Genomic DNA, 12661 nt, shown 5'->3' on the forward strand with positions numbered 1-12661 from the left:
TAATATAAAAATTATTAATAAAATAATATTTTATATTATTAGTGTGAAAAAAAATATAAATATCTATATAGTAAAAAGAGAAAAAAATACTGAAATATATATATTATGAAAGAAATTTATGTATATAAATATGTATATATATATATATATATTAGGAGAGAGAAACTAATTAAAATAAATAAATTAGGAAAGAGAAATTACTGATTTGTGGATGATTTAGGAAAGAGCGTGTAAAACACCTCCAACATTTTAAATTAAGCGTTATTAGATATATATAGATTCTAACAATAAGTTACATTCAAACATATTTTAGAATTGACCGAATTACTTATTAGGTTGAATTTAGATACTTTTTTATTAAACTAGCTCAAACTTTGACTTAAACTAGCTCATGACTTGTGTCATAAAAGATCAAAATATTACCATTTAGTTATTTAATCTAAATAGACAAAATATTCAGCCAAAATTTTGACGTAAAATTTTCGTTTTTCTAATTAGGTTATCATACTCTTAAATGAGATGATATTTATAGACATTTTGAACGTACTTTTTTAAATTAAATATTATTTTCAAAATTTACACATTGTAAGTGGTTGAAATTAATTTTGGTAAAAAAAAAGATTTAAGAAAATTTGATTAGAGTTAGATTTTGTATTTATTTTACAAATAACTTCGTAACGACGTGTGTCTACCAATTTGAACGTATATGTGTTTTAAATAAAGTATTTTTTCGAGATATATACGTTTAAAATTGTAGAATATGAGTTGAATAACTTAAAAAATTTGTAATGTATGAGAATAATTAAAAAAAAACAATTACTATTTTGTTTTTACAAATGTGGTTTATTAATTAAGAAAAGAAAATTATTACGTTAAAGTAAGAAGGCATGATTTTATTAGCGCGATAAAATCTTAAATAATTAAAATTGTGATAGTTGAAACCTCATATAACACAATTTAATGTTTGAGTCTAATTTGATAAAAAAACGATTTAAGTTTGACCCTTAAATAGTAATTGTGATTTAAAATTTAATAAACAATCTGATTACAAATAAGAATAATAAACTAAAATGAATAACCATTTCGGGTTAACTATTAAAAATCGTTTAACTAGCCCTATTAGACAATCATAGTAAGATAACTTATTGTGTAACCCTTAATTTTATTTTATTTTTATAAATAATGCATATATTAATAATGCAGGTCAAACCATTCACACCTTCAAATTATCAATGTCCCTTAATTAAATATATAATCATAAAATTGGGTCAATAAAAAGATTGGTAATCAAACAAAACTTACTAATTGAATATAACAAATAATAATAATAATAATAATCAAGATGGTATTTAGAATCGAGTTAGTTAAATGATATAATTTGATATGTTGTATTTAATATATTATGCAAGGGGAGACAGGAATCCACCATACCAGACTGGACTGACTTTCATGGAAAAATAAGTATTAAATACTAATTTAGATAAGCAAAGTGGACGTACAGCTACCATCAATAAAATATTATTTAATCCCTTTCCCACTTTATTTTATTTTAACAAATAAAAGATCTAGGCCAATTTGGGAATCAATTTCTTTTGCCCTTTTCTCTTTTTTTTTTTCTTTAAAAGTTGTATTCTAAAGTCATGAGGATCAAGGAGAGTAGGATGAACTTTTCACATGGTTGCTCATCTTTCCATCTATGCATTATCTTGCTCATAATTGATTGGAGGACCCACTTATTGATGTTTGTGTATGTTTTCTTTAAAAATAAATAAAAATTATTTAAACCATTTGAAAATGAAAAAATATATGGCTCTATTGGGTTTAAGTTATAATTTTTTTTTTTTTTATATATCTCAATAACTTTGTAGTAGTTGTCTAGTGAATGGAACTATATGGGAATTGAGGCAAGTGGAAGAACCTTTTGGCTAGGGCCCGGGGTGGACCAAGATTTGGCCAACATTCATGAAACTTCAACTCTCTTTTTAAAATGTTTGGAAGTTAATGCACGGGTCATGGGTTTTGTTGGACTTTTTGGTTTAGCTAGTAGTCTATTGGCCAGTGCATTGGTAAAATCCATTGAAGAGTGAACCAACAATTGGATCCCTTTTTAAGGTCCACATTCATATGGATAGTCAATCAATTTATCATAATTTTAAGTTTATTGATTCTATCAATCATGTTTGGAAATGGGATAATATTGTTTTTTCTTCTTCTTGGAATGTGTTGTTCGCGACGGTGATCTTAATTCTTAATGTTTGTTGAGATATTTAGTAGTGAAAAACGGGACGATGTTCAAAAATTAAAGTAAATGATTCTAATGGTAGGTTAAACAAGATCAAAGCTTGATCATATGGAAAGACCAGCTATAGGTTGGATTAAAGTCAATTGTTACGCGGCTATTTTAAACATTGGAAGCTTTTGCGACTTATGTTGTCCTAGACGACATAGGCTTTGTTTTATCAAGTTGTTGTTGAAGGGTTGAAAAACAACAAGCAATCTTGAAGATGAAAAGGAAATATAGAAGAAACTACACAAACTTAGATCTTTTTGATCTGATCTGATTTGATCAGAGATCCAACCTTTTTTAAATTTTATGACTAAATTGTGTTGTGTCAAACTAAAGTAAAACAAATAGTTACATGGAATTTATTTATGAATGAGAAATCGATTCATCTAAGATAGATAGATGCATAAACATGAGTTCATTACACAAATATTATTACATTGAAAAACATATATAATTAGTGTACATAAAATAATAATGGGTCATATATAATTAAGTCAATCATGCAGCTCTATCTTCTTCTTTTTCTTCATCAGCATTATCACGATCATTACAACCAGAAGCTATGAGCAACAGCTGGAAGAAGAAGTAGTAGGAGATGTAACGCATGACATAATTTTTGGAAGAATTGGGCAAGAACAGAGGGATGAAAAGCAGTAAAATAATAGAAAGGAAGACGATTCCCATTATCAAAATGAGGTGCGACAACCACCCGAGGTTGGTAACTACTAAGGATACTCCGGCCAAAAATGCAGCGGACATAGTGGTTAAAGACACTCCCAGTAGCGGCATAGCCAAGTTTAGAGAAGAAAGTACCAAATGAACATCACCCAATTGAGCCCATATTAATGTAACAGCCACAATGATGGCGCTGTACATTGCTATGGTGTCACATATCACAAAGGCTTGAAAGGCCTGTTTATTCAGCATGGTCGCTTGTCCTAAAAATGGGTCGGATAGGGTATTATTGTAACCCCCGGGCATTGTGAAACCAGCTGCAAAGGTAACAGTTGCCACCAATGTTGACACCAAAAGAAGAGTGTTTACCCTATCATTGTAATCCACCTCCTTACTTTGTGCCACTTGATAATCATTTTGGATTCCTGAATCTACAATACTGGTATTATAAAGAGCTTTTGGATATTTGTTTGGCTTTCCTCCGGCAGATTTCAAAGCCACCCATGTTAGTCTCTGCAAACAAAACCAAATTAGTAACTAGTTAAATAAGTTTTCTTAATAATTAAGAAGGTACCTTTCGATATGAAGGCGATATTCCCCCAAATTCCTCGACTATATCCAAAGCAGTCATTCCATAATCATTGACGAGGTTTAATTCAACACCTTTATTCCATGTCAAACAACTTACTATACTAGGAAACCAATTCCTAGTTGCTAGATGAAGAGGCGTGTTCCCTTTACAGTCTTTCTGGTTTAAGAGAATTCCCAGCTCAGGATTCTCTAAAACATACTTGACAACATCAATCTTTCCGAACTTGGATGCAATGTGAAGGATGTTTTCTCCTTTCATTGTTAGCATCTCCCTAGTGTTAGGATATTCAACTAGTAACTTCTTCACTATTTCTACATGACCCTTCTGTGATGCGATATGGATAGGCAGTAAACCGTTGTTATCGTGTTCCAAAATGAATTCGGTGCATCGATTCAAAAAGAACTCAACACCTTTATAGTAGCCAACAGAGGCCGCACAATGGAGTGGAGTGCCACCATCTTCAGCATCTCTTGTATGAATCAATGAAGGTATTTTTTCACACAGCATCACTAACATGTCTGTATTCATTGCTTTAATTGCAGCATTAATAGGCGATTTTCCTGCAATTTTGATCTCATCTGGGTTTCTAGAAGCAAGGAGCTGCAACATTCTCCTTACGAGGGTAATCTGAGTAGCTGTTTCAATGGCAATATACAAAGGAGTTTTGCCATGTGTATTTGGATAACAAAATGGGACTTCATCGTCTGTTGAAATCAAGCAATTGACCATATCATGATGTTTAGCAATCAAGGCTTCATGAAGAGCAGTATTCCCATCTCTATTCGTCATCCTCAACATGAGATCAGGCTTTCGTCGGCCCTCGGTTAGTCCCGAATTACAATTAGGAGAGTCTTCCGCGAAACGGGATATGATATCGGCCGTTAATTTTTGTCCTGCTCTAGCAGCTACAATGAAAGGAGTGTCTCCCCTTTCGTTTCTTGTAACCAATAAATGAGGAAACTTGCAAGCCAAGTGTCCGGCCAAGTTATGATGGCCATATTCGGCGGCCAGGTGGAGGAAGGTGTTCCCTAGTGGCCGGGTGACCTGGTTCAGAATTGCGGTGACCGACGACGACAGACCCTTTTCGTTCGACACTCTGATCAATGTGCTGATGAATTTGTCTTGGTCGCCTTCGATTGTAGCCCTGTAGAGTTGGAGATCCATTACCATAATAACTATAGGATCGGGAGCGTTTAATATTCCTCCTTCCGGGGTATTATTATTATTATTATTATGATCTTCTTCGAGGTCTGAATCTGAGGCCTGTATACTATCGCCATTAATACCATTCTGTTCTTGTTGTTGCTGCTGCCCTTGTTGGAGCAATTGAAGATTCCTCTCCGAGCGTCTACTTCTGTATCTATTCTCGAGTTCCAAATCTATACGTCCCATGTGAGATTATTATGGGATGGATTTCAATAGAGAAATAAGGAAGGAGGGAGAGAGAGAATCCAATCTCATTGCTAATTATCCAAATAAATAATTGATTTGTTTTATGTCAACTGAAGCTCAAAATACTCTAGATACCGCGCAGTGATCATGGAAAGAGAGACTACTTTTTCTTTTTTAATACGGCCGTGTTTAATTGACTTGCTTAATAAACTAAAATAAAAATTATATTTCAACTCAATTGAATCATCTATCCTCACTATGTAAGTTGACATTAGAATTAAGAGAATTCAATTTTAATTTTAATTTTAATTTTAATTTTAATTTCAATTTCAATTAATTAAAACTTTCTTATTAAGAATTGAAATTAAAAATAAAATTTTAATAAAATTTAATATAGCGTAATTTTATAATTCTCACTTCAATTCTTTGTAAGTTGAAATTGTAATTCTAAATTTTATTTTTATGTTTTTTTAAATGAAATAATTTAATATTTTATTATTTAAAATATGCTTTAAATTTTCAATCAATAATTATTTTTTTGAATTTAGAATTTTAAAATATCGAATAAATATTTTTTAATAAGTTAATATTTTGAACTAATATATATATATATTAATTTAATAGATTAACATGTTAAACCCATATTTTGTTTTTGAATTTAGAAAATTAAAATATCAATATATTTTTTTTAAATCTTTAAAATATTTATTTTTCAATAAAAATCGAAACTTAAAAAACATTTAAATGCCTATCTTAATTGGTGATGTGAAATCAATATTTTAATAAAATATATAATATATATTAAAATTATTTTTTAAAAATGAGAATTGAGATTTAATTACAATTATATAGTTTTTCCAAATATAAGAATTCAATTGTAATTCAATGTCAACTCTCATGGAATTATATTAGAATTCCAATGCCAAATGTGAATGCCAATTCCAATTTCACTTATCCAAACACACCTAAGACCTTGTTCGGTATGAGTTTTTAAAAAAATTCATACAAAATCAAACATCACTTCACTCCTTTTTTATCCATCACATTAATCCAATCATTAACCAAAATACTAAAATACCCTTTATTTAAAATTTTTATTTTATTTTATTTATATATATCAATACCATTTAAGTCTTTTTACCAAAAATAATTATCATCTGTTCAAAATCATCCCCAATTATTATTTTTTCTCAAACAAACTCTAAATGTTTTTTTTTATTAAATTTATTTGTTATAAAAATACAATATTTTTAATTTTAGTATTTTTTAAACTTTTTTAAAATGAGTTAATTAAAATTTTTTTTTTAAAAAAAGTATATGTATATTAAAAATGATAAAAGTCGTTTGAGCACAACCATAGAAACATGGTACGAAGAAATAAAAAAAACAAAAATAAATAAAAAACGTTACTAAATAGGTTATCGAGCTCGCACGTACTTGAGAAGAATAATTAACTATTCGGACTCTACCAGTTTTCCGGAATGAATCTCAGAAAGCATCATAATAATAACATTATGAATGATACATATCGGACGACTACTATCGGTGAAAGTTCGACAATTTCTATCTAACCAAATTAAAATTTAATTTCATAAAGTTTATTATAATTAATTTGAAATTTTATTTCATTTACTAAGAATTTAATATTTTATAATTATTATTTTGCTTAACAATGTTCCATCAAAATTGTATATCAGCACAATCTTTGTTTTTTTTTTTTGTGAGGGAATGTGTATGTGTATCTTAACTTAGTATGTTATTCCCGTAAAAGTTATTTGTAGTTTATTAGACATATTTTCTTAATAAAACATTATAATCTCTAAACTTAATCACATCCTTTCTATTTATAATTTTAGTTTTTCCTTTTAATTATAACTCTAGATCTAAAATATTTTATTACTTTTACAAAATTTAAAAGATTGTGTTTTCATTCAAATTAAATCTCACACAATACAAGTTATTTATAGATATATTTATAATTTTTTAAGTAAAATTTTATAGAAAATCATATTTACAATGATTTTCTTATTTGAGACTCCACACCTTTTTTTTTCAAACACTAAAGCAAGACTATAACATAAATTTTAAACATCCTCCAAACATAAATAAAATAAATTAAAATTTGTATGTAAAATTGAACATATTTACTTTAACAAAAACACACTAAAATTTATATAGTATAAATGCATGTGATTCTTAATAATTAAATAATAAAAATAATTAACTATTTAAATTGAAACAATATTTTATAAAAAGAAATTGATAAAATATTCCTTAAAAAATAAGTTTTTTATTTAAATAAATACATAAACAATTATAAAAGTTGAAGAGAAATGATCGTATAAACAACAAAAATTCAATTATTAGTACAATGTTTAAATTTTATGTCAAAAAATAACTAAAAACAATATTATTAGTTATTTACATTGACTTACAATAATTAAGATGTCAAAATCAACAACTATGTAAACAAAATTAATTTAAGTTAAGTTTATAAATTTCTCACATTATTATTTTTTATTTTTTATAGCAGTAATAATCCATTATAAATAAAACTAATTTCTTACTATAATACCAAATACAAAAAAATTACCAACTAACAAAAGAACGTGATCTTTTTATCCTTATAAATTTGAAAGCTTAACTATTGGACATAAATTTTGCACCTCCTATTTTCAAGCCATAAACTACCGAACAACTCAATAAGTTTTGTTCCACAGGACCACATATAATTGACTCCCTCCACGCTTCTCATACCACTTGCCTTGGTTTTCCTGTAATACTCGTAAATGACACCCTTTACTTCTCCTCACACCTTAGGTTGGAGACGGCCACATGAGGTCTCCTAATCCAAAATGAGCTTTATCTTCCCAACGGCCTACATGATGATATTATAATGACGAGAAACAGACATGCATGCCTCTAGCCCTCCATTCTTTGCTAGCATTATCCGAACCATGATGCTCAAACTCTGCGGACTTGGTAGCTCTATTTGCATTGCCATATCTTTGGTGAGAGTCCAACAAACGGACAGCTCCTCCATTCTTTTCTATCACTTGCTACTCAATCTCATCTACTGATTTTTAATGCCCGATTAACAATTTACTCGGTCCATCCTTCTAATTTCTTCAAATTTTGTTGACTTTGAGTTTCTTCAACCATCCTATTTTACGCTTACCTAAGAAGAATGGTCACTCTCAATCTTATTCTATATGCAATATATATATATATAATTTTTTTTTTTTAAATTACAAAAAACTGTCTAACTACAATGTTACACATAAATGAATTGCACATATTAATTTTACAAGAATAAAACCAAACATCACTAAATGTGTCGTTCACTTTGGATAAAATAACCTCATTTGTCACATCAAATATATATATATATATATATATATATATATATATATATATATATAAAATGATTTTTAAAATTCAAACTCAGAATCATCAATGTCAAATATTTTATTTTCTCTCTTTTTTAATTAATTTTTTTTAATATATATATATATATATATATAATATGATGCTTAGTAATAAATATTAGAGAAATGATTAGGCGAGGAAATTTGGTAAGAGAATTTGGTGAGTGAATGAATTGACATAATCTTATTCGCCGAAAAAAATCAAATAATTTCTCTCTTTTCTCTCTTTCCTCCCACTTTTATATTTTCCAACCAATGAAGGTGATGCCAAGTCATTCTCTCACCAAATTCCCTCTCTCTATCACTCCTCTAAATATTAAATACAAAATATATATACATACACAAAATAATAAAATTATTTCAATAATTTCAAGTGGTCTAATGGTTAAAGTATTCACATTTCATACTTAATACTAAGTTTGAATCCTAAAACATGCAAATTAAAATTTTTAAGAATGCGTTTTTGACTATAATGTATGGTGGCCCAACTTTTAAACAAATGATACGAGACATCTAAAATTGTGAGTTTGAAATTAGTGGTTGATTTGACAAGTATTTGAAAGTGTGAGGTCACGAGATGGAGATCAAGTGGTGGGTGGTTTGTCTAATGTGAGGTCGAAATTAGTGGTTAGTTTGACGAACATTTGAAAGTAAGGTCACAAGATGGAGATCGAGTGCTGATTAGTGGTTGGTTTGACGTTGGATAAGAGGTCTATGATCAATTGGGATTTGTTGTTGATTTGTTGAAGTAAGAGTAAAAGAGAGGTCGAGTAAGATTGATGAGTCGAGGGATAAATATGCATATGAAAAAGTGTGAGTCACAAAATTAGAGTCAGTAGGTGGTTTCTAAGGGGATAAAGAAGCATATGAAAAAGTGAAGTCACAAGATGATGATCAATTGGGGGGTTAGTGATTGAGTTTGACGAGAGATAAGAAGTATGTCATCAATTGAGGTCGACTAAGATTGATGAGTGGTTTACCGATGGAATAAAAAGACATGAAAAATTGTGAGTCACAAGATGATGGTCAATTAAGAGATTATGTAGGTGCCGAGGGGATAAAATATATGTTAACATTAAGTTTAAGATTAAACTTAATTTTTATAACCTAAAAGCAATTTTAAATTATTTAGATTAATAATATTAATTTTATTTAAAATATTTATAAATAAATAATCAATTAACTACTTATAATTAATTGCAAAGCATTGTTTGAATTCACAGCAAAGGAAAATTCATTTATCAAAAAATTTTGCTACACTTTTCTAATCTATGACAAATTCATTACTTTAATTTTATTCTAGAGGTAATACACATTTATCTTCAATCTTGAAGAATAATATAAAATTTCAACAATCTCAGGTTCAACACTAAATATGATTGATAAATCCATCTAAGATGCAGAAAAGTTATCCAATTCATAACACAATTAACACATTGAAACAAATATAAGCAAGCACTGAACCATAATTAATTAGAATAATAATGGGTCATATATAATTCATGCAGCTCCATCTTCCACTTCTTCATCATCAGCAGCATTACTACCAGAAGCTATGAGCATAAGCTGGAAGAAGAAGTAGTATGAGATGTAACGAATGACATAATTTTTGGAAGTTGTGGGCACGATGAGAGGTATGTAAAGCGCTAAAAGAATAGAAAGGAAGACAATTCCTATGATCAAAATGAGGTGTGACAACCACCCGAGCTTGGTAATTACTAACCATACACCAGCCAAAAATGCAGTGGACATCGCCAACAAAGACACTCCCAATAGAGGCATAGCCAAGGATATAGAAGAAAACACCAGATGAACATCACCCAATTGAGCCCATATTAATGTAACCGCCACAATTACAGCACTGTACATTGCTATGGCGTCACATATCACAAAGGTTTGAAAGGCCCGTTTATTCAGCATGGTCGCTTGTCCTAAAAATGGGTCGGATAGGGTATTATTGTAACCCCCTGGCATGGTGAAACCGGCTGCAAAAGTAACAGTTGCCACCAATGTAGACACCAAAAGAAGAGTGTTCACCCTATCTTTGTAATCCACCCTACTTTGAGCCCCATCATTTTGGATTAATATCGAATCCATGTTATTCAATTTATTAGGAGCTCTGCTTGGTTTTCCTCCTGCAGCTTTCAAAGCTATCCATGTTAGTCTCTGCAATATCATCAAAAACAAAAATTAAATTAACTTGTAACAAAATAAGTTCTCTTAATTAGTACCTACCTTTCGAAATGAAGGCGATATCCCCCCAAATTCCTCGACTATATCCAGAGCAGTCATTCCATCATCATTGACTATGTTTAACTCAACGCTTGATTCCCATGTCAAACAACTTACTATTTTTGGAAACCAATTCATAGTTGCTAGATGAAGAGGCGTGTTCCCATTATTGTCTTTCTGGTTGATGAGAACTCCAAAGTAAGGAGTTTTCAAAATGTACTCGACAACACCAATCTTTCCGAATTTGGATGCAATGTGAAGAATGTTTTCTCTTTTTGCTGTTAACAACTCCCTAGAGTCAGGATATTCATCAAGTATCTTCTTCACTATTTTCACATATCCCTTCTGTGATGCAATGTGAATAGGCAATAAACCATTATTATCGTGTTCCAAAATGAATTCCGAGAATCGATTCAAAAAGAACTCAACGCCTTTATAGTATCCAACAGAGGCAGCACAATGGAGTGGAGTCCCACCATCTTCAGCAACTCTTGTATGAATTAATGAAGGTATTTTTTCACACACCATCACTAACATGTCTATCATCAGAAAAGAAAGTTTATTTTCTTCCCTAGAACTTAATCACTTATTATAATTAGAAGATAGTAGTAGCTGAATTAATACCTGTATTCATTGCTTTAATTGCTGCATCAATAGGCGACTTTCCTGCAATTTTGATCTCATCCGGGTTTTCAGGAAGCAGCCTCAACATTTTGGTAACGATGGTAATCTGACCAGTTTCAATGGCAATATACAATGGCGTTTTCCCCTGTTGATTTGCATAACAAAATGGGACTTCTTTGTCTCCTCGAAGCAATTGAAGTAACAAATCCAGAATATCTGCATTATGGTTAGTAATCAAGGCCTGGTGAAGAGCAGTATTCCCGTCATTATTGGTGATCTTAAACATGTCGACAAAGTAAGGAGTGAATTCATGGATATGGGTAATGAAATTAGACAGGGATTGTGGGGATCTAGCAGCTAGAATGAAAGGAGTGTCGCCTCTTCCGTTTGTTGTATTTAGTAAATGAGGAAAACTGAAAGCCAGGTGGGCAACCAAGTCAAAATGGCCAAAATCCGTTGCGAGGTGGAGGAAGGTGTTGCCTAATGGGGTGAGCTGGTCGAGAATGGAGGTGACCGGCAGACCCTTTTCGGTGGAGACAGTGACCAAGGTGTCGATGAATTTACGTTGGTTGCCTTCAATTGTAGCCCTGTGGAGTCGGAGGTCCATCAGCACCATAGGAGGAGGAGGAGGAGTAGGATCAATAGACTTTATTATTCCTACTAATTCAGTGGTATGTTGCTCTGAGGATGAACTCTGCATATCTACTTCTACTACTACATGTTTACCATTTTGTTGTTGTTGTTGTTGGAGCAATTGATTAAGTTGACTTCGCCAGCGTCGTCTATCGTATGACATGCCGATCTCCAAATCTGAAACACCCATTGATGCGATGGATTCCTAAAGAGAAGGAGCAGCAAAGGCAGCTAACTGGTTATGTCAATTTCGTTACCACTTACCAAACACTTCTTTATCATTACTTTGACTCACGCACTTTCATTCAGAGTATTTTAATCACACTGGCAGTGCTCACAGCTTTCAGGGTGTTTTTGCCCGTTACTTAATTTAAAATGGCTTGCACATTTTCTTTCATCAATAAAAACAATAATAATATGACATTCTACTTAGTAGAGTCACGGGATAAATGAAGTGAAAAGATTTTGTTGTAAAAGTTTCAAAAAACTCAATATCAAATAAGTTCTAAATCTTGCTATTAGAGTTAATTTGTTTAATCTTTGGATTTTAAATGCGTTTTTGGATCAAATAACTTTTTATTAATAAAAAATTAAAATTTCAAATTGTTATTTGGGGCTTATATTGATTTGGTTGACTATCTTTTATCACCTGGTTCTGGAAATATAAAAGTAAGTTGTTATTAATTGTTTAGATGTATCCACTATGTATGACTATAAATGGATTATGTAGAGGTTCGGAAGTCCATCCCAAAAAAATATATATATATTTCTTTTAAGGTTCAAATTTGATTATACCTG

At 30.6% G+C, this 12661-nt stretch overlaps 2 protein-coding genes across 2 annotated transcripts; both read right to left on the minus strand.

The window, feature by feature from the left end:
• Positions 1-2644: 2644 nt before the first annotated feature.
• LOC124926863 (protein ACCELERATED CELL DEATH 6-like) lies at positions 2645-5011 on the minus strand. The gene is made up of 2 exons (XM_047467171.1): positions 3537-5011; positions 2645-3475 (listed from the first exon to the last, which is right to left on the minus strand). The coding sequence occupies exons 1-2, from the start codon at positions 4944-4946 to the stop codon at positions 2786-2788; spliced, it is 2100 nt and encodes a 699-aa protein (XP_047323127.1). The 5' UTR covers positions 4947-5011; the 3' UTR covers positions 2645-2785.
• A 4754-nt stretch (positions 5012-9765) lies between these two features.
• LOC124924850 (protein ACCELERATED CELL DEATH 6-like) lies at positions 9766-12053 on the minus strand. Its single transcript, XM_047464839.1, has 3 exons — positions 11231-12053; positions 10610-11145; positions 9766-10540 (listed from the first exon to the last, which is right to left on the minus strand). Exons 1-3 carry the CDS (start codon positions 12051-12053, stop codon positions 9875-9877), a joined length of 2025 nt encoding a protein of 674 aa, XP_047320795.1. The 3' UTR covers positions 9766-9874.
• Positions 12054-12661: the final 608 nt, after the last annotated feature.

Source organism: Impatiens glandulifera, chromosome 2, assembly GCF_907164915.1.
Source record: "Impatiens glandulifera chromosome 2, dImpGla2.1, whole genome shotgun sequence".
NCBI lineage: Eukaryota > Viridiplantae > Streptophyta > Magnoliopsida > Ericales > Balsaminaceae > Impatiens > Impatiens glandulifera.

Excerpts from the sequence above, each read along its gene's own strand:
- LOC124926863 (XM_047467171.1), bottom strand. The coding sequence starts at position 4,946 with ATGGGACGTATAGATTTGGAACTCGAGAATAGATACAGAAGTAGACGC. Across the intron at positions 3,476-3,536 it reads TATCGCCTTCATATCGAAAG|AGACTAACATGGGTGGCTTT; the intron begins GTACCTTCTTAA and ends TTTTGTTTGCAG.
- LOC124924850 (XM_047464839.1), bottom strand. The coding sequence starts at position 12,053 with ATGGGTGTTTCAGATTTGGAGATCGGCATGTCATACGATAGACGACGC. Across the intron at positions 11,146-11,230 it reads AATTAAAGCAATGAATACAG|ACATGTTAGTGATGGTGTGT; the intron begins GTATTAATTCAG and ends TTCTGATGATAG. Across the intron at positions 10,541-10,609 it reads TATCGCCTTCATTTCGAAAG|AGACTAACATGGATAGCTTT; the intron begins GTAGGTACTAAT and ends ATGATATTGCAG.